The sequence below is a fragment of the Aquila chrysaetos genome, chromosome 25 (assembly GCF_900496995.4).
Source record: "Aquila chrysaetos chrysaetos chromosome 25, bAquChr1.4, whole genome shotgun sequence".
NCBI classification, from domain to species: Eukaryota; Metazoa; Chordata; class Aves; order Accipitriformes; family Accipitridae; genus Aquila; species Aquila chrysaetos.
The window spans coordinates 9,303,791-9,330,253 of NC_044028.1; the positions used below are offsets into that span (position 1 = coordinate 9,303,791).

The window sequence follows — 26,463 nt, forward strand, 5'->3', positions numbered from 1 at the left end:
ATAAGAGGTTGCTGCAGCACAGAGCAATGCACCTCACAGACTACAGCCACAGCATGTGGCATGAATAACCTGGCAGTCTGCTTGACTTTGATCCCAGCCCATTCATGCAAAAAACTGGGTACTAGAGCACAACAGAAACCCAGTTTCTACGGTCAGCTAAGCAAGGAATCACTGTAGGTGACAGTTCTAGCATTGAAGCCTGCAGCAAATTATTCTAAAGAGCCACACTAGAATTTAGAGAATCAAGAATCATGACTGCACTGAAATCAGTGGTAAAACTCTTGTCTTCAGTGTGGTAGTTTCATGTAGACCTGTGTTTTTTAAGGCTCTGAACCTTCCCAATTCTGAATTTAGTTGCTTGATTTTAGGTCCCTAAATTTGGTGAGGGAGGAAAAAAAAAAATAAAAATCAACCACCCAGTCCTCAGACATTACTGGAGTTTAACTGCCCAAACAGCTAACTGCAGAGACAAGGATAGTTTCCAGGGGCCACTTTTTGCTGACTTTTTGTTGTTTTGTCCGCTTTTTGTTGTTTTGAAACACTTGTTTGTTTGAAACCAAGCAGAAAGATCTAGAAGATGTGGACTCCCTGGAAGGCCCAGGAGTACTTGGCTTTTAAAGGAAACTGAACTGGGTACGGAGAAGAGCTTGAGGCAGCAAAAAGTGACATGCCCAAACAAGTGCATTCAAGAAACTAGTGATTAGTTTTATAATCATGTAATCTAATGCTCCTAGAAACCTTAGGAGTGAAATAGTGAAAAGTGTTCGGAAATCTCTGTGGAATAGTAAGGAGCATTACAAAAAATGAAGCTACTGTCAAAAAGAATGAAGTAAACATTGTATTTATTGACAATTGTTTTCATTTCAGCAGTTGCTAGTACAGAAATTGTTTCACTGGCATAAGCAAAGTGTTTACTCTCAAGAAATAAAATATTTTACTTTCTCAAAATTACAGTTCTCCAAATCTCACTTTACAGCTGCAGTAGACACAGAACTCCAGGCAGTGAGACACAGCTGTAAAAGACCTACTCTCCTGCCTAAAGATGTTATTGTTCTCCAACAATACCTTCTTATTTAATGAATAGAAGAGGACTCCAAGGCTGGAGACGTTTTTGTCAAATAATGAAAATTCACACCAGAAAAGGAAATCTTCATTCAGTAGACAAAATTAACAAAACCTGAGGATGAACAGCCAAGAACTGATATAGCCTTAAAACCTGGCCCACTCTAGCATGTGCAACTGTAAGAAGTAAGGGTGTGTAAACTACAATACATGCTTCTTCATAAAGCTAAGAGCTAAATGTTAAACAGAGATGTGATCATCCAAAGCAGATCAAGGGAGTTTTTTCACTGGTTTCACCTCTAAGTGGCTGCAGAAATAGACTGATCCTGTAGCAGGTGTCTACTATGGCAAAGAATCTGTCTACAAATTGGGTCACCTGCCAAACAGCAAACTTGATTTTAAGGACCACCAGAAGTGGTACAGGAGTTTTGTCTATTGTGTGCAAAGATCAGAACAGAGGGCAAGCAATGAAGCTACTTCTGTATGAGAGAGTATTTGTGGAAAAAGCATGGGAGAAGCTGGCACTGCTTATCATCAACACATGTATTAAACAAGAAAAGTTTATGAAGGTCAAATGGTAGTGTCAATAAAGAGGAGTCTTTCCATCTTCAGTAAATGATAGGAGAGCTGCATTCAGTTTAAACATGCTGCATTTAAGGACAGAGCATTTGAACCACTCAAATCCATGCCTCCCTTTTCTGCAGCTTGGAGCTAGACAATCGATATCAGCAATATCTCTTCACTGATCTTGGATGCTATCTAAAAGAGATGGGTCACCAGCCAAATTCTGGTGAACCTATGGACATTCAGGACTAGAATGGAGTTGTATGGTTTGTTCTCTTTCCCAGCAGTGCTTCAGGAACTGAAACCATGGTACCGACATTAGAAGTTTTGCAAGCAGGCACAAACATCACATCTTGGTCTTATCTATAGTTTTTGATGCTCAGGCATTTAACAAAAATAGGTCAGAAGGAGGGCAGTTCCATCAGAGAAATTTATATAGTTTTAACAGAATGAAAGAACTTCTGTTAAATTCCAAACAATGCTACATCCGTCCCCACTCTTTGTTTCTTAATTCATTCCGCTTGATCTTCCCAGTGACTGTCTTTGGCAGCTCTTGGACAAATTCCACCTAAATAAAGACAGAAAACAATGTAGCATGTTCTACAGAGTTGATTTTCCAAGACTGGCTCTCAGCATATGTTGAAAACTAAGGGGACTCCCATCAGTAAGAACTGCTCGCCTAAAGAATCAAGTCCAAGCCAAATCAAGGCAGCAGATTATGCCACTTGTGAAACCATTTCTTTGGCTGCCTAGATGGCCAAACATCTGCGTAGCTGCCTCCCAGCTAACCAAACTGAGTACTGTAACATGAGTACTGTAACAGAAGGATGAATACCTAAATGGTATCAGAGGTCAGAGATGAATGACAAAAGAAGAAAAAAGGGATGTTATTAGCACAAAGTCTTTAGTCTGCACAGCTGAACTAAGGCACTGCTGGTAACTCTTTTCCTGTAGTGCTGGGATTACTGAGACACACCAAGTGTATCCTCCTGAGCTTTCCTCTTATTTATTAACTGTGAGGACCAGTAGATAAAAACTTATTCAGATTCAGTCAGGTACTACCCTAAAGTCACCGGAGGGTGCTTGGTTGAAGATTAAATACAAAATGGAGAATTATGATTGTGAGCCTGACTTAGAACATGCAGATCTAACTAGGGTATCATACGAAGCCTAGAAATTTTTGAGAGGTTTAAACAAACACTTTACTCAAATGTATGAAAAACAATGTAAACTAATGTTATTTAGGAAAGATTTTCTGGAGCCAGTGCCCTAGCTGAATGTTCACCACTGTCTCTTTCAGGTGAACCATGAAAATCCAAATAGTAATTCTCCTGAGATTTATGGAAGGGTGCCCTAGTTTAAAGTTTATCGTCAGAAGTATTTACCTTTCTAGGGTATTTATACGGAGCGGTAGTTTTCTTGACATGCTCCTGCAAGTCACAGGTTAAGCTCTCCAGGTCACTGGCTGAAAAGGTCGGGGACAGGACCACAAATGCTTTCACAACCTATAAGGTAAGGTTGACAAAAGTGAACTGACACCATCCATTTTTAAGAGCTGATATACAGGTTACCAGTGAGCAGTACTGCTCAGAGTCATGACATGCAAAAGGGAGGAACAGAGAAACCAGCACAATATAAGAAATGGTTGTGCCCAGGTTCTGCACATGTATGTGCAGAAGGGAAAGCTGAAAGCAGTCTTCCTGCCCTCATTACAAAGCATGAGCATTTGCTCTATCCTCTCAGTGGGGGTCAAGAAGAAGGAGTAATAAGAGGTGTCTCTGCAGAGTTCTCCCTGAAGCTGAGGGACATTTTGTTTCTCTCTGAAGTTCACATTGAGGACAGCAGGCCCCTATCATCCCAGCACAGGACTATGCTTTCTCCATACGTGTAGCCCAAGTCTAATGCTAGGGCAGTTATAGTATAACTTTGGCTACACCAAGACAGCCAGAAAAGACAATTTCAGCATATAGACAAGTGCTTAACAACAAGGGGAAGGTAAACATCACTGTAATGTTCTTCACAGAGAAGACCTTCTTGGGATGAAAAGAAACAAAGAAGAGCAAAGGCACATGAAAGGGAAGGGATTTTCCCTGTCACCCCAAGTAGGATTATCCATGATGACATGACTGCCTTAGAGCTGTACATTATTCAGTAAAGTAGGAACTGCTTCATACAGTTATATATTTAAACAAACATATTGCTTCCCCCCCCGCCCTGTTCAGCATCATTACCTCTCCTCTGAGGGCATCTGGGCTGCTGACAACAGCTGTTTCTGCTACTGCTGGGTGCTCTATCAGGGCACTCTCTACTTCAAATGGCCCAATGCGATACCTAGGTAAGAAAAGAAAAATGTAGGATTTGGTTTTATGAGCTGGAAAACCTGTACCAAATGTTTTTTAATTGTCATATTGAAGAAAAAAACCAAACCAAACCAAACCAACAACCAACTATAGAAACTTCAAGCAGAATAGGAAAGTTGGCTGTGTGAGAAGGTAGGAGCATTTCATGGTGGTCATGTGGTAGAGGACTGCTGGGGCTGTGGATACCTCTCCATCTCTCCCTTTTCCTTCTGGCTCCTAAGCTGGAGCTCCATCCCACCCCAATAGCTGGGGTCTGCAGTACCAGCTGATGCCACCTTATGGCTGATGCCACCTTATGGTATCACGTCATACAGTATCAAATTGTTTCATTTCAACATGTTAAAAATAAAATGTTTCAATGCTCTTTGAGTCCAATAGAGATGTCCTTCAATTTTAGTCAAAAACCAAACTAGATTAAAATCCCTCCTCTGCCAATGGAAGTCTTCACTCTTTGTTGAAACAGACGAGATGTTGCAGGGGAAACGGATACAGAGATGCCACTGACATCACCAAGATGATACGGCAGGTCTATGAAAAGCTAATAATAAAAGCAAGTATTCCTAAGTCAAGAGGTCAATACATTCATCACAGGACTATCATGTCAGAAGCTCACTAGGAACACAACATATAAGATTATACAACAGCAGATTTAGAAAGGAAGCATGCAAACTGACCCTGAAGAAATGATGATGTCATCGTCTCTTCCAATAAACTGAAAATACCCATCTTCATCCATAGTCCCTCTATCTCCAGTGACATAAAAGTCCCCACGTTCACTTTCTGCTGTTTTCTTAGGGTTATCCTCAAAGCGGTTTACAAACAGGAGTTTAGATTTTGAGCATGCATTAGCTATACATTATGTTATAATGCACATAATGTTAAATGCACTAGAACTTGATTTTTCAGGCAAGGATGTTCAAGAATTGTACTGACATTGCTATAAATTACAATAAAATAGGTTTAAAAACCAGAAACATTTTGATTCTTTAAAAAAATTTTAACTCAATCTTGAGCAAATTCTTCTCTTCCCTTTTCTAACATCCTTGAATCCAAACAAACAAATTACTCTGGTAATAAATAATAAACTGGTGAAAAATATTCAGCTTTTTGAACCACTATGCAGTTGGAGAGATTTTGGGGAGATCGGTGGTGGTGAGGAAGAAAATAAAGTCCTTACTACATATTCAGAGAATAAACCAAGCGGTCTTATCGGTTTGCTTCTGACAGCAATTTCCCCCTGTTGTCCTGGAGGCAGAATATTAGCATTTTGGTCTATGATCTAGAATGAAAAGAACATGTATGTTAGTCCAATGGGAGAAAAAAAAAAACAACCAACAAACAACCAAACCCCAAACCAACCAACCAAAAAACCCCCATGAAAGAATCTAAAGAGCAGCTAACAAACCTGAACATCATAAAAGGGAGCTGCCTTCCCCATTGATCCAGGTTTAATCTTCATTCCTTTAAAAACAGAGCAGATTACTCCCTGTAAAAATCAAAATCAAAACAAAGTTTTGCAGGAGAAAATTGCTACATTCACATTCAATTCATTAAATGTATTTTCTAGAATAATTCCAAAGTAAGGAATTAAGATTCATAGGATCCTGTATGTCAGTGCTGTATGGTACAGATCAGCAAAATCAAGAAACTCCCTGAAAGAATGCTGTTCCATTATCTGCGAAGAATTCATGCTCTCTGCTAACCAGTCTTCTTCCTTAGATTCAAACTCTGCCCTCTTGTCTGTCACTGTTACTTGGAATTTGCTTAAGGACATTTATGGAAATATTAGAGCACATCTTCTCCCAACAATCCATGTTTCTGGCAGGGTCTGTGAGGAGAGCCACAAAAGGGTGTTCTTTCAGAAGGTATCGGGGTGGGGGGGGGGAGATTACTGAAACATTCATGGAAAGGAAGGAAGAAACAGGCTGTATTCTTTCAAAACAACCTTAAAACATTGTAAAGCACAAAGGAATGACAAAGATTTAATAGAATATTGACCCACAGACATACCGTTTCGGTCTGGCCATATACCTCATGGATGTCCAGCCCAGTCTTGCTTTTCCACTGCGCCATGACTTCTGGGTTGAGTGGCTCCCCTCCACTTACGCAGTGCTTCAGGTTCATGAATTTGTAGCTTCACAGGGAGTTAAAAAACAAGAGGCAGTACTTAAATCTATTGGGCCAGACAAGGAGCATGTAACTGTAAACAAATAATACTGGAGAGCTGTTTACTGGGAGTTAGTCCAGTAGTGGGGAAATCAGAGGATTCCTGATTCTTTGGCTCCTGATACAACAAGGATATCAGTCTGTGCTCAACACTATATATATGAGTAGTAGTAGTTGGAGTTAAACACACATGAAAAATGAAGTAAAATTTTTGCTGAAGTCAGCTGGGATTTAAGGACATGCCTATAACTAACCACAGAGCGATTTGTTGAGCCAGGGCCCTGATTGTTGACCCTCTGCAACAGCCCAAGTAAGAAGGTGCAAGACGGGAGGAAGCAACAGTGGCAGGCAGTGAGAACTGGAGCAGGGGATGATGTACAACTGCCACAAGTCACTCCTCACAGTTACGTTGATACTGACTTTCTAGGACAACAGTCCTTCCCAAAGCACAGACAATTAATGTGGTAACTGAAAATTACGATAAAGAATTTAACAGGCACTCAGTTTCATAGCCTCAGGGATTTGCTCGCAAATTCAGTACTGAAAGTCTCAAATTTCTGAAGGAAAACATCAAGTTTCTCTATGTTTGATCATAAAACTCGGCAAAACTCACAAATTTTGTATGATGGTCTTTTCAGGAAGGTTACTTTAAACTAAATTACTACCCTATTCTGGTCAACCAGCTAGATCTGGGAGATCACTAAAGTTTAGTGAGGGTAAATTAAACATTAGTAAATAATTTGACGTACTTGGAGAGATCATTTTGCACCAGCATGCGAAACAATGTCGGAGCACCAACCAGTGTGTCAATGGGGAATCTGCAGAGAGTCTAGTGAGTTAAACAACAAGATGGACATATTAAGTCAAAAAACTGCCTTGTGGATGTACAGTGAACAGGTGATATAGGGGGAAAATGTAGCTCTCCTTTCTATGAAAAAGCACCATATGTTCTCTGTTGGGTAAGAAGCCCTCCTGCAGAGATTCACAGTATATTTGATGGGACAAAATCCCATGCTAACATGTCTACATGACACCCAGACTGCACAGCTTGGAGCATGGCCAGAATAAGCCTGCCTCTGTCTACATTATAGGGAGATTTTCACTTTCATCTTGGCCAGTGTGGGCAGAGAAACTCTTCAGTTTCAGTCTGCATTACTGATGCAGCTGATATTACTTCCACAGTCACTAGAACAAAAGACAAGCAATTAGTGCTGCTTTTGGATGATTTTCATTCACGTGCTCTCCAGCTATGAGCAAAATGTATGAATGAACCACAGGTTTGGCCACTTCTGGTACATTAAAAATGCAAATAGGGTCTTTACACAACAGATACAGCATCTCGAACACAACTATGGACACGACCCTCATGAAAGCTATGGCTGCTGTTAAGAATTTTTTTTTTTGCGCCCTTTCTGCAGATTAACACATCTCCATGAGTTTTTCCTTACGTTTAGGATGGTTGCTGATTCAATCTGTGGTAGCCTATGTATAAAGATGCATGATCCAAAAACCCAGGGATCAAAAACACATGCCAGTGAAGCCATTATCCATCCTGTGTCTGCTGTGTTCCATATCACGTCTGAGGGAGTCAAATCCAACCAGTACCTGATAGAGCAGAAAAAAAAATGAACAAAAAGATAATGAAAAATTTTTGCTTAAAAAAACCCCACCACAAACAAAGAAAACCAAAAAAACCAAGCCCAAGATTTCTGAACAAAATATATGGGTCCTGGGCACTCTGAGTAAGTTTATTTTATGAGCTAGCTCTAGGATAAAAGGCCACCTAACAATATATTTGCATAAATATATATATATACACACACACGTGCATGTATATCATACATATATGATGTCAGTCATAACATAGCATAAAAAGAGGAGTCTGAATTTCAATAAAGTGACTTTGCGCTAGGTAGGAAGATAGGGCTGAAGCAGCAGCATTCATGGATACTGTGTTGGACACCAGATATTTCAGTTCTAAGGCTGCTGAGGGACCAGGGTGATCCGTGCAACCAACATAAACTCTGCTTCTGCTCATCTATACATGTCACAAAGCTTTTTGCAGCCCAAACAGCATGGTATCTCTTGGTTCTTTGTGCTAAAGTATTCCCAGCTGATGGCTGTCCTTTGAACAACTCTAAAACAAGGGTAAGAGATATTCACTGAAAAATGGAAACACTGGGGGCAATCCTATGCCCCTAGAAATCTGCTGGAATTTCTAGTCCGATTTCAAAGGGAGAATGACTGGGGCTGTAAATTGGTATTTCTTATTCGGTAATTTTTCATCAGTTCTACTACGCAGCTTCAATTATCCCATGTTCGACCAGGCTCAAACCTTTCATACCTTTCACTTAAAAGGGGTCTGAAACCAAGACTACCCTGGGAATGTTCAGTCATCTTTGGAGAACCTGTGGTTCCACTGGTAAAGAAGATACTCATTGAGTCTCGAATCCTTGTTTTGACGCAGGAATGGTCAGCAGATTGGTTTCTTTAAAACAGAGAATGCAATCGTGACTTCAGTGGTTACTTTACACAGGCTTCAGAATGCAATGACGTATTGCATATTGCAGAACTTCTACCCCAATAAGCTTCACAGAAGCTTTTCACCAAATTAGACTAAAATAATGTGGAGTTAGACTTCCTCAGATAGACTTCCCCTTCAGAAGAACAGGATAGAAAATTCCCAGAACAAGACCACTGTTAGTAAACAACTCTGATGTGGATCAGCAATCAAGCAGTCATGATTAACACCTTAACGTTGGCATTTGATAAGTATTTGTAGTCAATGAATAGTTGTAAATGAGCACTTGTGGAGAACAGGTCTGCTTTCTGCATCGTGACTGCAGTGTCACTAACTCATACTCACTTGTACAGGTCAGTGAAGTTCAGCCATCCCTCCCGACTGCCTTTGGACACGATTAGCTTGCTTTTCAGAAACTGACACTCAGATGCCACTGAGTCCACGGCAGGAGCCAGTGTGTCATCGGTAACGATGCACGCGGCCTTTGATGCCTGGAGTCGATATAATATGTCTTTGGCTGATAATTGGGATATTCCCGGAATTAAGACAATTCCTGGAAGAGCAATAAAGTTAGTTTGGGATGGCATTTTTTACATCTGCTTCTTTTCTAAGAACGTAAACTATTAACTATTCCCAAAACTGACCTCTGAGATGAATTTGCCCTGGCACTCCCAAGCCAAACAGTTATAGTGGAGTAATGCAGCTGCTTGTGCTTTCCTGTAAGTAATGAAATGTGGACCTGTCTGGTGAGTTCCATGGCTCTTCCTTGCCTTCTGTCATCTCCATGCCTGCTGCACAGGCCACCTGTCCTACAGCACCTAGTGCAAAACCCTCAGGACTCCCTGCGTAAATGGTAGCTAGGCCACTCACTAGATTATTACATTATTTTTCCTTTATAAACCATATAAATTCTTGATCCTCTCAACTGACTTGCATTAACCAGTTTTACCAGTCTCAGATATGCTCACTGACCTGCTCGCATGCAAGCCACGTTCACCAGCCACCATTCTGGGATTCGTGGCAGGATCACAACAATTCTGTCCCCCTTCTGCAGTCCGCATCCTTTAGTCAGCGCATTGGCCACTTTCCGAGACAGGAACCCCAGCTCCTCAAAGCTCCACTTCACTTCTTCTCCTTTTCCATTTATCCACCAAAAGGCAGGGTTTGATGGTCTTTTTCCAGCCTACAAAACATAGGGATTCAAAACTAAAATATTTTCTTCTGAAAGACCGTGAAATTATGATGCACAAATATCTGCAAATTAAGGAACATCCGAGTATTTCACAACTGGCTATTTTTCCCTTGTCCTTAATGGATTGAGACTTGCTATGGATCAAGCTCAGATATTCCCAATAAATTCTCCTTTTCTGAACATGTAATGTTTATCATCCCAATTGTGTTCAGTCTCAAGTCCTAGTCTGGATCCTATTTCAGTTTAAGCCTTACGCTGAGCATTAATGCTCTTACAAAATAACAGATAATGTGAAATACTTCACATAATACTCCTGATATTCTGGATGGAGTTGTGGAATACTATTAAACAGAAGCAGCACAGGCAGAGGACAAAATAAAACAACAGGACAACAAGGTATCCCAGGACTCTTTCTAGTCTGATTGCTCAGGAAGAGGGGAGTTAAGTGGTCTCTAACTACAGGGCATCTGGACAAATACAGAATCCACTTTGGAGCAAGGCAATTAAACATTTGTGGGAGAATTTTCCCTAGCATGCAATGTTATTGTTACGTTACCTGTATTTTTACGGTGTGAATATCTAATATTACAGTATGCAGAAGGAATAAGCACAGCCATTCCGAGGTGAAATCAAAGTCAAAAGGGACTTACCATTGCTTTTTCTACCTACATAGGGAGAACCAAGGGTCAGAGACACTTTTAAAATAAAGCAAAAAAGAATGAGATTTTGTATAATTTTCTAATGCAAATTGGTTTTGGCAACTGATTTTTTTTGATAAAGAAAAAATGCAATTTATTTCAAATTAAATTTAAAATTAAAGTATCTCATCTGCACAACAAAAGATCATCTACCTTTTCAATCTCAGACCATTTGTCCAGTACATCACTTGCAAAGTTAAAGTACTTTGGTATTTCCTGTTCGCCCCGCCTGACCGACTCGTACTGTGAATATACATCAGAGGCAAGCAACCTGGGGTGTCCGCGGAAAGTCCTATTAGGAGGCTTCAGAGTCCACAAGGATTTTAGAGTCTGTAATTTAAACAACAACTTCATGGCAGAAGATGATGTACGTAGATGCTGTAGATTACATAAGAAAATCAGCAGAATTGTTGCTATGTTGTTGCAACAACAAAAAAAAAAAAAAGAAAAAAAAGAAAAATAAAATAATCTTGAGATTATCCAAAGACAATTCAGTTATGAACTGATGAGTTATTAATTTAAGTCACTTAGGCTAGCTACAGCCAAACTGATGTTTTTAACAGTTCAATTAAACGTGAAGTTCCCCATCCTGCTTTCTTATATTTTTTACCACCAGCTTTTTAAGGACTTAATGTACCATACTGATCTGGCATCTTGTCTGTAGCTCAGCTCATCCTTACAGATTCTCGATGTGTTCTTTGAGGCTGCTAATTGCCCACAACTCTCCTTAGTCAAACACAACATCAGATGTTATTGTTTGCATTATAAGAAGGTTACTGGTTCTCACACCAAAGCATTCAGTAGCTGATTCTCTAGTCCTTTTCCTTCACGTCGAGCTGAAGGATGTTTCCAGACTACTTCCATCATGATTCTCACTGCTTTAGCTTGAACAGTTGCTGACCAATATATCCATTCATCGTATATATCCCAAGAACCTTCACTTCAGTAATCCCTTACATAGGTCCCCAAATTTGATTTAGACACTTCTACATTTGCTCGCTGTAAATGCCTTCTTCCATCTGTACTCACTGTAATGATCCTAAGAGCTCTCAAGTCCAATTACTTTCTTCCTTTCCATTGCTACTCTTTTTTTCTTTCTCTTTTTTAATATTACTATTATTATTATTTTCAGCGGTCTAGAAGATTGCTTCAGAACTGTGCTCAACTCTAAGAATTTTAATGCTATTTAGAAGCTTCTCGTAAGCGCATGTGAAGATTATCAAACATGGAAGAAACAACTGTCTCGTGTCTGGAAGAGCCCACAGTCAGAGCAGGAGCCAGTGAAGTCCAGTCAGAATGATGATTCTAAAACCTGGGTCCATTTATTGATTTTCCTTTTTCTACCACTATACACAAGTTACTGAACTCAATACAAGGTTAGATGAGTGACTGTCGAAATACAGGTTAATTTTCTTTTCTGTTCTTACAAAGGATGAAGCTATCCACAAACTAGGAACAAAATTATAGGTGAACTCTTGATTAAAATCTTTTCCATGTGGAATTTCTGTGGCCTGAGTGAAGCTGCAAAGTTTTGCCCTTTGTCCCAGGTTTTTAAGTTCATTTTGTATTCATTTACCTCTTGTCCTGTCTCTTCAACCGTAACCACTTATACTTACATCTCTGACGCACAGATCTCAGTTTTGGTCAAATTTTATTCCCCAAGAAAAAGTAACTTATTTAACAGTGGAATTATTTCCTTATTCCTTAGCAGAAGCTTTTACAGTAATATTTAATCTGCCTACCAGGTGAATGAACTCAAATACCTAGAACTCGCACAACTTAATCTTTTCAGTGATACCTGACAGCATAAAAAATCTGGATGCAGATTTCCCCCCCAGAACAGATACTTTGCCAAAACCAACAGTAATTCATGGTGTTCTCCATGCTACATGGAGATTGTGGTAGAGAAATACTGACCAGCTGTAAATAATCCTATAGGGTATCATTTGCTCCTAAGAAAGAATCATAGGACATGAACATAGAATTGTTATTATGTCCCTCAGTGCCACCCACTTCAGAATCAGGACTATAGAGCAGAAACTTACTTAGATGGTAATTGCATTTTAAATCAAAACTCTATTAACAGGACCTGGTGGAAAAAATTAATCCAAAAATGGTTTTACAGGTGAAAGATGGTATTTTAAATAATCCCTAAACACGTCCATAGAAAATGGACATTAATAAAGGGGTTTTGTCTCATATTCTGGGATATACATTAATTTTTATTGTTTTTTCTTACTTAAGGAAACAACTGCCAGTAAAAATATCAAGATTTTCATTAAATGTAACCTTTCTTTGAGGTTGTGACCTCCACTGTTAATGCTAAAAACCAATGGATCCTCTTTCATTCCTTTAACAGAAAAGCCTAATAGTTTTGATTATTCTTTTTAATAACATAGTAAGATATTTCTCATTTCTTAGTCTGCTCTAATTCTATGATTTAGCTATAGTCTACAGATTTTGGAGCATTGCAATGACAAAATCTACACAATAGCCTGTAAAGAAAAGAGGAGAGAAAGAACATTCAGGAACAGTGTTCAAGATTGGAAATGGTATTCAAGACTGGCAAGATGAAAAACATTTTAAATCCAGGACTCCCTAGTGGTCTACAAAAATGTCTGCAAAATTTTGGTGTGAAAGCCTTCAACAGTTCTTAGCACTTTTTCACCTGGAAACTTAGAGGTAAAAATGAAGTAAGAAAATTGAGGAAAAGACCCAGGAATAGCAAAGTCCTCTGAACTGCTGCAAGAATCAGAAATTGTTTTTCCTGATTTAGTACTAGCTGCTTCTGCTCTATGATCAACAACACTAGGAATTCAGACAACGTTTTCCTGACCTGTTTGCTGTGGACAGTATAGATTGAGAGCTGGCTGGGGTAGATCCTCTTCATTCGGTTCATTTGGCTTTCAGGACGTGTTTCCCAAACGAGGCACTGTAAAGATTAGCCCTTATCTAGAGATGTGAAACCTGGACGCTCTGTCAAAAAGGATTTGGAATTAAACCCTTTCTACTTTATCATTTCCTTCTTTTGCAGTAATGAGAACAGAACATAGCACAAAACAGACCAGGCAGCACAATTCTTTCTGTGGAGTAACCTTTTTCTTGTAATCATTTACACTGTTGTTAATTGTGCATAATTTGCACCTTAACCTAAAGCACTTTGTATCTTCTCTTTTCCCCCGACTTTAACCATTTAAGTAGATCACAAATTCATCAAGATGAAGAGAAGTAGTTAAAGAATATGCCTTTCTTCTTCCACTCAGAAAGAATTTGGGAATGTTACAGTGATATAGTTTTTGAAGAGAGAATATCACTTCACTGCTGATACCCATTACAGGACAAAGGTTATTTTTATTAATTTCTCATTTATTTGTAATTATCAAAATTTTGTAGTTACACTTTTTTTTTTAAAAAGGAAGCTGTTTATACTAATTCCAGTAAAAAAATTAAACCTTTGTAAGCTCCCGTATCTGTCCCTTCTCTCTCCCGTTCCTCATTCTTAATTACTTGCACTTTCTCCCTTCTGAAAATTTGCAGGTTGATGGCAAAAAGTGGTTCTAATACTACACATCCTCAAGCCATACCAGTGTTATCTCCTTTTTTTTTCTGTAGCTTGTTTTTCCTTATGTTCTCCTAGTGCTCTGGGTCGTGGCCCCATGCCAAGTGTGATGTGCTATGGCTGGGATGGATGATGGGAATTTTCTCTCCCGTTACCAGATCACGTTATACTATTCCCCACTCTTTGTTCCTTAGAACCTTTCTCTGGATGTTCCCAGTAGCCATCTTTGGCAGATCCTGAACAAACTCCACCTGAAAGGCAAAAATGCTCATTTTTAGCCAAATACATTCTGATTCATCTCCCACATGCAAGGAAACACACTTTTATTATGGCTGGGGTAAAAAGATGGGAAGCTGCACAGCTTGGGGCTGGCACGGTGAAATTCCTTACCACACATCTTAGTTGACTGCGCAGGCAGGGGACTTGCAGGGACAAGTACCGTAATCCTGAAGAGATGAGTGCTTCTGCTGTCAGGACAGGGAGTTATTAGTGTCTTTCCTGGTTGTAAGGAATGGATACCCTTACAACCCCTCTGATGCCAGCAGGAATTTCCCCTTTGCTTTGGCTGAGAGTCTGACCAGAGCTCATGGGAGGAATTGGTAAGAGCTGGACACCTTGCCTGCTTGAGTTGCTGTGAAAACCCTAGTATTTCATGAAAGGAAGCCTGGACCCTGGTAAAGATAAGTTACATTACCACTTCCTCCCTTTGGGTCCTTTCTAACACATACAGTGAACCCAAGTCTACAAGTGCAACAGATCCTGTAATTTACTTTTATTTTATTTCATTTTATTTAACTGTGGTTGGAATGTTTGTCAGAATGCAGCTGAAAAGAAGCCGAGGCAGGACAAAAACTGTTCAATTTTTGATACAATTAGAAGACCTCTCTTTTTGTGGTGTATTTACCTTCCTCGGATACTTGTAAGGTGCAGTCACTTTCTTGACATGTTGCTGAAGCTCATGAGTTAATTTTTCTGGATTGTGTGATACAAAAGCAGGAGCTAAAACAACGAAGGCTTTGACTACCTGTGCCACAAAAGTTAAGGGGCTCCATTACCTTCCAGACGTGGTAATAAAGGGATACATTTGTTGCCAAAACCGAGTATCAAAATCCAGAATGCAAAGGTTTTTTTCTTTAATTTCCCTTTTCACTGGCTGTTTATTACAGAATGCAATGTTATGAAGGACATATTCTGCAGCATAGGATTTTTTGCTATTTTTCCACTTTTTTTTCTTCTTAGCTTTATACACTACTGAACTTTCAAAAAGTTGTAGAACAGAAAAAAAGACAGCTGAAAATCTCACCCTGGGGCTCAAAGAAATGTTGCAAAGTTGAAAAATATAAAAAGAAAAATTAAACACGCTGGATATCACTGCTACCATATGCTTAGTGACAAAAAGAGAAATAATCCAAATTCTATTTCTTAAACAAAAAGATGCCACAACAAGTGTGAAGAGCTAAACCTTTTTTCCACATCAAACCCTGTAAACAGATAAATAAATCTGAAATTCTAAGATCTGTCAAGGTATGGTTTTAAATTTTTTTTAACCCATTTTACTTTCAAAAATCTGCAACATATTTAATTCCAAGGAAGCTTAGTACATACAGGGAACTTGATGCTTAGAATAAAGTGCATTTCTTTCTATATCTTTTTTTTTTTTTTCTTTTTACCCCCCCTCAAATTGGATCAGTACTGCTGACAACAGCTGACTGAGACTGCAGGGTGTTCTATTAATGCACTTTCAACTTCGAATGGGCCAATACAACACCTAAGAGAAAAATGCAGATATGACAGCCGTAGCAAGCTAGCCATTCAACTGGTCCTTCCAGATTGAATTTTAACAGGCAAATGAGCAAATCTAAAACCAACTGACTTAACCAGAAGAATTATATCGTCAGCTCTTCCAACAAACCAGACATATCTTTCTTCATCCATAATCCCTGTGTCCCCAGTGACATAAAAATTTCCACACACAGAGGCAGCAGTTTTCTCTGGATTATCCTGACAACAATCAAACATTTCAAAAAATGTATCCAATTGTTAGTGAAATGTAATGCATTTATGTTGCAGTGGTGCTAAAAATGATCACAACGATTTTTTAAGTTGTTCTCAAAATGAGTATGTTTAATACTATTTTATGTCTTCAATTAAAAAAAACAGAGCCATGGTAATTAGCAGTTTTGTGGTGGAAATATGCAAGAGGTGGAAAAGAGCATTTGTGTATATATGGATTCATGTTCTAGGGAAAAAAGGCCATGCTCTATCAAAATGCCCAACCATCACAGCAAATTACTAAAAAGTATAACTCATTTTCTTCAGAGAAATGATTTATCATTGCAGGGGGCTGCCACAATAACCTCCTGTCAATGGAAACTTTTGATGCCTAACCTTCAAGACCTAAACACAAATGAGGTGACCTACAGAAAAAGCTTCATTATCTACATTGATCTATTGGGTCTAGATTACACAGGAAAACCACCTTGGCAACAGAAGATATAATGAAAAATTGAAGCAATAGTACTGAACCAAAAGAAGTTTTTTATTACATAGTGAGCAATTACTTTGTTTGAGCAAGTTGTTGTTTGAGGATGCCACAAATATCCAAATATTATGGGGGTTCAAAAGAGGATTAAACACAGAGATAGACTCCCCAAAGCTTATTCAACATAATAGTTCAAATGCAGTGGAGAATTTATTTGCCTGATTCTAGTGTTTTCATACTGAAAACACTGTAGTGTGTTTCACTGTAGTGAAAGCTGTAGCACTCCAGCTCAGCACCACCACAGATGGAATACTAGCTTAGATGGACCTTTGACCTGAACCAAAATGGCTATTCTTCTGACACATTTTTTTAAAGCCTGTTCTGCTTTCAGAGCGTAGAGCATTCCCATTCGAATAGTAATGTTAGATTACGTATGCCACTACCACAAAGTCATATGATCATCTACACTTGAGGGTTTTGTGCTGTAGCTTATCTTTGTGCTGTTGATCTTGTGCACATCATCTGTGTGACAAGCAACTGTACAAAGGGTTTCTCTGACACTAGAGATACGTGCATGCTGGAATGTGTAACTTTTAAACATTTAAAAGATCAATCTGTGGGTACCTCTGACAGTGGTATGAGGGAATAAAATACTTGTGCTCTTTGGAAAGCCTCCCTGAGCTTCTGACATATTAGGGTAGCCTTTATGGACTTCCGTTCATTAATCCTTAACCAAGGTTAGGAGTGGAATGGAAGGGAAAAAAAGGAGTGATGCACTGAATATGAAGCCCATGCCAACTGCCAGGTACACGTCTGGAACAAGGTACCACCTAGTTCATGTTGCATCTTGAAGTTATACTCTGCCAGTCAGTCTGTTTCTGCAATAGCAGAACAATGTACTGATCAGGCTCGAAGCCCTCAAACAACCTAGAGAGATCTTTTGAAGATCCTGGATTAAATTCTACTCCTTGAATAAGTCAACAGAACTTTTCCCTGGGTCTCTCTTGAGCTTCTCAGCAGGCACAGACAGACCAACTCAGACTTACCAAGTACTCGGAGAACATAGAGAATGGTCACGTTGGTTGAACTTGGACACCAATGTCACCACCTTCTCCTGCAGGCAGAATAGCCTCATGGTCATCTATGACCTGCAGAAAGGACGTATCATTATTGCTTTGATTAGCTCAGTGAAATATCTGTTATAGCACAGTGCAGGACAGAGAAGGAACACAGACAACATTCCCTTACTCTTGTACCCACCTGAGCAGCTGAGCTCAGGTGTGACATACAAACATACCTGCACATCATAAAGGGGAACAGCCTTTCCCAAAGAGCCAGGTTTGATTTCCATTCCTTTCATATTGGCACATGCTGTCACCTGCATAATAGCTTTTTTTTTTTTTTCACTCGTGCAACATCTTGTAGACTTTATTTTTGTTTGCATTAGGCATGACACCTCTTCATGACTTTGCTGTAACAAGGGTTGAATCAGGACTAAAGCACTGCGGTTCTCGAGCACATCAGAGAGGGGTTGAGAGGCATTTCAGGTAAGCCCTGTGGAATGAGATTGCTTGTGCTCAGCCTGAGCCAGTGGGTTCTTCTGCAAACAGCTGAATTTGCAAGACAGCAGATACGACATTATTACAGATCATATTTCAATAATGGCACGCTTAATTTGGGACCATATCAAGGCTAAGAGGAGAGAATGCCTGAAACCCAACTCTTAATAGCTTTGTTAACATTCACTTACAGAGAAGTCTGGGATGTGAACTGATTTAATATTTTTCATTAAAACCTCAGACAGGCCAAATTGATACCCAGAGCAAATTTTTTTTTTTAGTTTTGCCTTTTAGGTAAAGATGATGAAAAGATCTACTACAAGTTATTTGATCTGAGGTAATCTCTGGCATGGTTTTTGCGGGGGGCTGAACTCTGTAGTCATAGTATTTCCTATAAACATTAAAATATGCAGCTAGTTGATTTTGGAACTATATACTTATAATTACATATAGCCTCTTTTTAAAATAGTTCATTTAAATGATTCTCACCTTTGGCATTGATTTATCAAGCACATTGTACCTTTGGTATTGTTACCTTTGAAAGGGCATACTGCAAGAATTAATGCAAATGTACTGTTTCAGTCTGGCCATAACCTTCATAGATATCCAGCCCTGTCTGGATTTTCCACTTCACCATCACTTCAGGATTGAGTGGTTCGCCTCCAAATACACAGTGTTTCAGACTCATGAACTTGTAGCTTGAGAGGAACAGCAAATGAAATAATTTTCTTAACTGCTGAAAAGAGCAGTGAATTGTCTTAATTGAACAGCCTCCTTCAACTTTCAAAGTAAGTAGGCCTACAACTTCACCAGCTACTTTGGAAATGACAATAATCATCCTGTTACACAGTCCTGGACTGGACTCTTAGATTGCTCGTGTTACCACTGAGGATAATGTGGTTTATCTCTGTGTCACTGGAAGTAGGGGTTTTTGCTGGAAAAAGAGCGAGCAATGGTGTTTTCTTGGAAGAGCTGACAAGAAAGGAGAAATCTGAACAAGCGCATCAGATGTTTGTGGAAAGCTGAGTTATGTGCTGACATCCAAGATCAAATAAGACGCTGAAAATTTTCTAGAGCAAGAGGAAGGCTGAATAGGAACACAGAGCCTAAGCTCTCTGCTAAACCAGGGTTGGCTTTTGTCAGGACGAAAGACCTATGTGAGAAGAATAAGTACCTTATTGAAGATGTGAAAACTCCTTACAAATCACACTGACTACTTCTCATAAGCTGAGTACTTTACAGTGTAGCAAACCGGTGGGAACAGCTGCCAAATAACTCTCACTGCATTCTCAAGTATATGGTGTGCAGGTTTTGGCTGAGATAGAGTTAATTTTCTTCACAGTAGCTAGTATGGGGTTATATTTTGGATTTGTGCTGAAAACAGTGTTGATAACACAGGGAGGCTTTAGTTACTGCTGAGCAGTGCTTACACAGAGTCAAGGCCTTTTCTGCTTCTCACCCCACCCCACCAGCGAGGAGACTGGGGGGGCACAAGGAGTTGGAGGGGACACAGCCGGGACAGCTGACCCCAACTGACCCAAGGGATATTCCAGACCATGTGACGTCATGCTCGGCATATAGAAGAAGGAAGGGTTGAACGTTTGGAGCGATGGTGTTTGTCTTCCCAAGTAACTGTTATGCGTGATGGAGCCCTGCTTTCCTGGAGATGGCTGAACACCTGCCTGCTGATGGGAAGTGGTGAATGAATTCCTTGTTTTGCTTTGCTTGTGCATGTGGCTTTTGCTTTACCTATTAAGCTGTCTTTATCGCAGCCCATGAGTTTTTTAACTTTTATCCTTCCGATTCTCTCCTCCATCCCACCACAGTGGGGGAGTGAGCATGTGGCTGTGCAGTGCTCAGTTGCCAGCTGGCATTAAACCATGACATATGGGAACAACTCCACTGTACTGCAGTAATTCCCTGATCCAGTGCTGCCTGAAAATTAAATTAACTGCTGACTTAAATTTAACTGTGACCCATAAGTTCAGAGGAAGTGACAACTTAAAAAAATCTTACTTGTTTCCTCTGTGCTGTCTTTTCAAAGACCCATTCCTGAAGCCTGAATGGCCTAAGGTGTGACTAGTTATTCTCGTATTTCAGAATATAGCTTTCTTTTCTGAGAGCAAATTTTGCTAACTAGATTTCCTTTAATTGAAAAAAATTAAGCAATATAAGGAACTAAACAGCCAGAGCTGTCACAGCATTGTATCCTAGCCTGTCTCTGCTACCCCTGCAACAGACAGATGTGCAGTACCTGCTGAAATCATGTCAGACCAGCATGCGGTAGGCAGTGGGAGCAGTACAAAAGGCAGTGATGGGATATCTTGAGAGTGTCTAGAAAAATAGAAAGTTATTTTATTGAAAGAAAAATGTAATGGTGTGTCTGGCCTTGTAAATGTGCAGGTGATTAACACATCTTACGTGCTCAAATGTCTGCAAAATGAAAACGATAAAAATGCAACATACATTCAACACAGAGAACAACTATGGATTAGTGACTATGAATCCTGACTGTGGAGTGGCTGTACCAGTCAGTCCCACCGCTGTAGAAAATATCGTACTTTCTGTAAAACAAAAATCACTCATGTAAATGGATGACCACTGAGAGGAGTAGTTCCAATTAGATTGTTTTCTGCTTCCCAAGGCGACTGTGTCCCAGGCTCAAGACTAAGTGACAATATCGAACTTGACCAAAGCTTTTTCAATTTTGTTCTTGGGAAAGTCTGCGTCTCCTTTCCACACACAAGGCGAATGTTGAGGAGAATAGGCCAGCTGACTGGTTTTGTGAAATGGCAGACAGGAAGAATAGGCATTCTGGCAATTCATTGAAAATTCAGGGTAACAGGGCCCTGATTCAGGTCTATGCCATACTCTGATTACTGGCTCATGCTCTCCCTGAGCCCAAAGTAGCTGGAATTCCATACCTGAAGTGAGCTTTAGGCTAAATATGGGACAACACAGCAGTGATCCCGAGTTCTTCTTATCCTGCATCTTTCACCACGTCCTCTACACTGTAGCCATGTCACATGGCTTAACCAGGAGGGAAAACACTTGTTCCTGTAGCTTACTGGGCACCAAAGGGAGGGATGATTGCTTGGGATGTGGGAATTACTATCCCTGCTGCTACAGAGCACTGGAGCCCAGCTTGTTTGCTTCATTTATGCAAAATGGAAATAAAACTCACAGTATAAAATGTTATGCTTACCTCTGCAATAACTGCTCATTTAAGCTGTGGCATATCGTGTACAAAGACACATTATCCACAGATCCATGGTGCAACAACACTGCTCCAAGCTGATTTTACCCAGCCAGTATCCCAGGTATTCCGCACTGTATATAAAGGAGTCAAGTTCATGCAGTACCTGATGATAAAGCAGAGATAAAAAAAAATGCTTCATAGAGTGTGAGAGACAGGCAAAAGTCACAGCATAATTAAAGGAAAGGCCAGGAGGCTTCCATTAGAAGATGCGGTGTCAGAAAGTGGGGCTCTTTAGAAAGTTTGAGTTGAAGAATCTTAAATATTCTCTTATTTCCCTTCATTCCCTCCTGTTTAACATTTCCAGCATTTGCTTTTCTCCTGAACAGTGCAAAACATCCTTGGCTTGAGTTGCAGAATCTGGATCTAGATCAAAAACCGAGCAGATCATTTGGAGTAGGCTCTCCCCACCTTGTGGATTAGAGACATCAGCTAAATCACATCTCGTTTCTCTAGGAAACTAACCAAATTACTTCTATGGACTCTATACCACCAACTTCCAACTCAGAATGCCTTGGGAAATGTATTGTTTGATTTTCATGAAATTTCTCACTCCTTGGGAAGCACAAATAAAAGATGTTCAATGAAAGCAAATTAGTACCAAGCCACAGATTCAAACCGAACTGTAACTTTTAAGGTATAATGCTATGGTCCAAGGTTGCTTTGGTTCTCAAGGAAGGTTTACATAATACTAAAGCACTTGACTTTATCTGGTTTCGCTATAAGGACGCTATCCTTATTGCTACTCTGCAGTCAGCCCTCTGAGTGACAGAACACTGTGTTTGATGATCTCAACAGCGTCTTCAAGAAGCTTTTAATAACGAGGGTTTCACCATGAGATGGGAAAGGTAAGGAAGAAACAAGATCCTACACACATGAAATGCCCACATTTACTGGAGTTTTTATGGTGATGTTTTCAATTAAATTGTGATCATGTCGCTTAATCAGGACACTGGGAGCAACTACAAGGTATACCTGCCACTGGTTGCAAATCTGATGCCATAACTGCTGTGGGACTGCATCATCATTTTTGGAGAGCCTGTACTTCCACTAGTAAAATAGATCAGCATTGGGTTTTGACTCCTTGCGTTGACACATTTATGGTCAGCAGATGTCACCCTTCAGAAGAAATAGTATATGACAGTTACTACGTGTAGTTTTTCACAAAGCAGTATTTTTTAAAGTTTAGGAGATAAACAGTAGAACGGCCCCAAACTATATAATCTCACTAAATAAATAGTTGCATCAGATACCACAGGTAAGAGTTAGAGAGCACATTTTGCTAGTCACAAGCGTGCTCTGTATGACATAACTTTCAAGATGTGAGCACCTACAGCATATTCCAGTGACTTTGTCTGCAACTATTTTGCAAGGGCACTCAAGGTACTTGTTACGGAACAGCAGGTAAATGCAAAACCAACTTCTCCCTCAGCACATACTGTCTCCCAGTCTGAAGTCAATGGGGGCCATATTCAGGTTATTATGCCAGGTGAGGAGGTCTTAGACATGTATTATACCATTTATGTTCGAAAGACTGATGAACAATTCAGATCCTCTGGGCTACCAAGATAGTCAAGGGATGAAATAACCGATGCAATGTTAGCTGAGCACCGAGAGCTGGCAATGGGTATCTTCTAATTGAATTCGAGAGGCATTAGGCTGGGCTCTAGAAGACAAGCACAAAGTAACTGCAAGATTAGTACTCTGTGTGCTTGTCTTATGATCACAGTAGAAGCTGAGCTTTTAAAAGCTGGCAGGCTGCTGAGTAAGGAAAAGCTGCAAGGCCTGAATACAGCTCCCAAAAAGTGTGTTGGAGGGATTTATACTTAATGCAGTGATTACATCGAGTTGGCAGAGGGATGCAAAAATTTAACTCATTTGTATTTTGGAAATTAATCCCCAAACTCAGAGATGTCACCTGACTGATCCAGCTCCCTTCACCTCACAGGGATGATGGTAAAACAGCTTGATACTCACACAAAGAGTTCTTTGACGTTCAGCCACCCATCTCTGTTCCCTTTGGCTACAGTTAGTTTGCTTTTCAGAAACTGGCAGTCAGGCATGACAGATTCCACTGCAGGTGCCAGTGTATCATTGGCAATGATGCACTTGGCCTTTGAAGCCTGGAGCTGGTATAAGATGTGTTTGGCTGTTAATTGGGATGTTCCTGGAATAAAGACAATTCCTGGAAAAAAATAACAAGCAATTTAGAAAATTGACCATTTCTCTTTATTATGTTCACAGACCATGACCCCAGCCATAGTAAACCTGAGCTACTTGCCAAAAACTTTTTCTTTGAGAAAGAGGAGTCAAGTATAACTTATGTTTGAAGGCAGAGCTTGGGTGAATTTGTGGCCCAGGGATGATCTGGAATCATCCGGCTCTGAAAGACCTCCAAACCCTGCAACACTGATGTTGAGTTTTGTGTCATCCATATTAACGGTACCTAGATCATGAGTAAGATCTAGATTTAGAGTGTTTTTGAGCACTTCCTTCATGATTCATAACTCAGGAAGGAAGTGTTGAGATTATCATCCCCTTAATTAAGCATATAAATAAGGCCAGCATTTGGATTACATTTACATCTGGAATAAAGCCATTATTCATTTCAATAAGGAATTAATACCTCTGATACGGGATAAATAGACTGAGGTCAGGTAGCTTACATACATTGCTCAGTCAACAAATCCCTCAAGCTTGGATTCATTTTGTAATGTGAACAAACGTAAGTTTGGATACTGAGTACAATGTGACTGAAATCACATTATCAGAGGCGGGGGGGGGTGGATTAAAATCAATTTAGTGCATTTCTATACCTCCTTTTCCCAAGGATTTCAATAGACTTGACCTACACACTGATTTCAGTCTTCTTGCACCTTCAGAGGTGTCTACCAATTTTACAATTGGGAAATGGAGGCACTGAGATACTGAATGATACCCCCACATCATCATAATCCACAAAATCTTGGATGATAGAATTGGATTCCCTGAGTCTTAACTCGATTTGCAACCTGCAAGAATCACGGAGTTTAAAGTGGGACAAAAATACTTGATCATGTCCCTGTTGATGATGAATTGTTCTGTCATGGATGTTTAGCAGTCCAAAAATGCAATGGGTCAAATTCTTCCTAAGAATTTGTAAAACTGTAACAGCAGAGCAAAAAAATATTGTATTGAATTGTTAACCAGTCTAGTCATATAACTTAACTACATTAAAACTGTCCACATTGATAATGTATCTGGTCAAGTCTGGCCTTAGACATTAACCATTCAACCTTCACTGGCTTCAACTGAGGATGCTGTTTAACTGGACCATGTCTGTTCAGCACCTAGTACAATGTTGCTTTGTTTCCCGTGTGGGTACTGCCAATTCTCCTTCTATGCAAAAGCTGAATTGTACAGGGCACAGCAGCATATTCCTGCTTAGATTTTTTTCAAATTAATTTAGCATATTTTTTGTATCGTCTATGTATTTTCTTTCTGCATCCAAGAGATCAGTGAGGTCACTCACCTGTTCACATACAGGCTACATTCAGTAGCCACCATTTAGGGACACGAAGCAGAACTGCTGTAACTGTCTCCCCTCTGCAAACCACATGCCTCACAGTATATTAGCTGCTTTCCTAGACAGAAATCCCAACTCTTCAAAGCTCCACTTCACCTCCTCTCCCTCACCATTTACCCTCCAAAAAGCTGGATTTGCTGGTCGTCTTCCATCCTAGAACACAACAGAAGATATTAAAATGAGAAGACAAAGCTTAGAAGGTTTAATTTCAATCCAAAATAACTCCAGACTAAGCAAATGATCCCTGGCAACTAGTTTCTTAAAGTGATACCTATATTTCTGACAAAGAAAATAAGACAGTGCATTCTACTCTCCAGCTAATACCATCCAGTATCCACCAGGAAAACTGATTTGTATCATCTGAGATTTGTTCCAATGTCTATGAAGTAAAAGAAAAATACTACCTTTTCCAGTCATGACCACTCATCTAAGACATCACTTGCAAAGTTGAAATATTCTGGCAGTTCCTTTTGACATCGGGTTACAGAGTCACAATATGAAATAATCTGAGATGCAAGAAGCCTGTTGCATCTATGGAATAATCTGCAAGGTGACCTGAGAATCTGCAAACACTGAGGAATCCATGATTTAATAAATGTTCTCATGATAAATGATGTTTTATCAGACAGTGGGGAAAAAAATTGGATGCACACCTATGGGAATCAGTCATCTGAAATGAAAGAAAATACATTTAAAAACAGCCAGGTATTGGACGCTGTCTGGTTTGTGATGTTGGATAAATTAATGCAAACCAGCTTAAATAAATATGTTGTTTGCATGCCTCCTCGTTTTTCCCCTTGTTTTATGTGATTCTTAGAATAAGTGTTCCTCCTTTTCTGGCAAAGAGATTGTGCACTGTTTTTTCATTATAATCTTTGTCCTCTACTTTGTCAGCTGATGAATGAATCTCATATCTCATCTCTAAACTTTCACTTGCCAGTCCTTTTCTACATATCTACCTCTTGATTCCTGTAAATTTTGTATTTTACTTTGCCTGCTTACAGAAATAAAATGTCACTAGTTAGAAAGTGTTTCGAGGACACTTTATCACCTTGATTTAAAATGGTCTCTGTAATTATGCTATGTCTTAAATATACACTAGATGGCGATTCACACTGAACTTACGCACCAATAAAACTGATGAATCTCTGTTCTTCCTTGTGAGTTCTATTTTCATTGAGGGCATGGAATAAACAAAAATAAACACTATGCAAGCAAAGGTGAAATGCCAAAGACTTCCATTTGCTTTGTACTTCAGCTGAAGTGTTCAACTTTGAAAAAGATACATGTTGGAAAACAAACTTGCAAAGAAAATTCCAGCACTTCCAGTTTCTCCTAGTCTTTCCTACACAACATACAGGTACATGCAAAAGAGACAGAATGGATGATAGTGCAGTTATTTAAAGCCCAGCCTTGAAAGTCAAGAAAACTGGATCTTTACTCATAGATGCAGAATCTTCTGATAAATGTGGTTTGAGT

The 26,463-nt window shown here is 39.6% G+C and overlaps 1 protein-coding gene and 1 pseudogene across 1 annotated transcript; both read right to left on the minus strand.

The window, feature by feature from the left end:
- Positions 1–825: 825 nt before the first annotated feature.
- On the minus strand, positions 826–13,652 carry LOC115335994 (acyl-coenzyme A synthetase ACSM4, mitochondrial-like). Its single transcript, XM_030002406.2, has 14 exons — positions 13,400–13,652; positions 10,717–10,893; positions 9,646–9,856; positions 9,019–9,226; positions 8,497–8,640; positions 7,601–7,757; positions 6,902–6,981; positions 5,997–6,120; positions 5,392–5,472; positions 5,164–5,265; positions 4,661–4,788; positions 3,858–3,957; positions 3,012–3,131; positions 826–2,194 (listed from the first exon to the last, which is right to left on the minus strand). The coding sequence occupies exons 1-14, from the start codon at positions 13,460–13,462 to the stop codon at positions 2,108–2,110; spliced, it is 1,782 nt and encodes a 593-aa protein (XP_029858266.1). The 5' UTR covers positions 13,463–13,652; the 3' UTR covers positions 826–2,107.
- Positions 13,653–14,032: 380 nt separating this feature from the next.
- LOC115335995 lies at positions 14,033–25,589 on the minus strand (annotated as a pseudogene).
- Positions 25,590–26,463: the final 874 nt, after the last annotated feature.

Bases quoted from the DNA above. Each gene is read 5' to 3' on its own strand.
- LOC115335994 (XM_030002406.2), bottom strand. From the start codon at position 13,462: ATGAACCGAATGAAGAGGATCTACCCCAGCCAGCTCTCAATCTATACT. The intron at 8,641-9,018 runs GTGAGTATGAGT...TCTGTTTTAAAG, and splicing joins AACTTCACTGACCTGTACAA to AAACCAATCTGCTGACCATT. The intron at 7,758-8,496 runs GTATGAAAGGTT...CTGCTCTATCAG, and splicing joins AGACCCCTTTTAAGTGAAAG to GTACTGGTTGGATTTGACTC.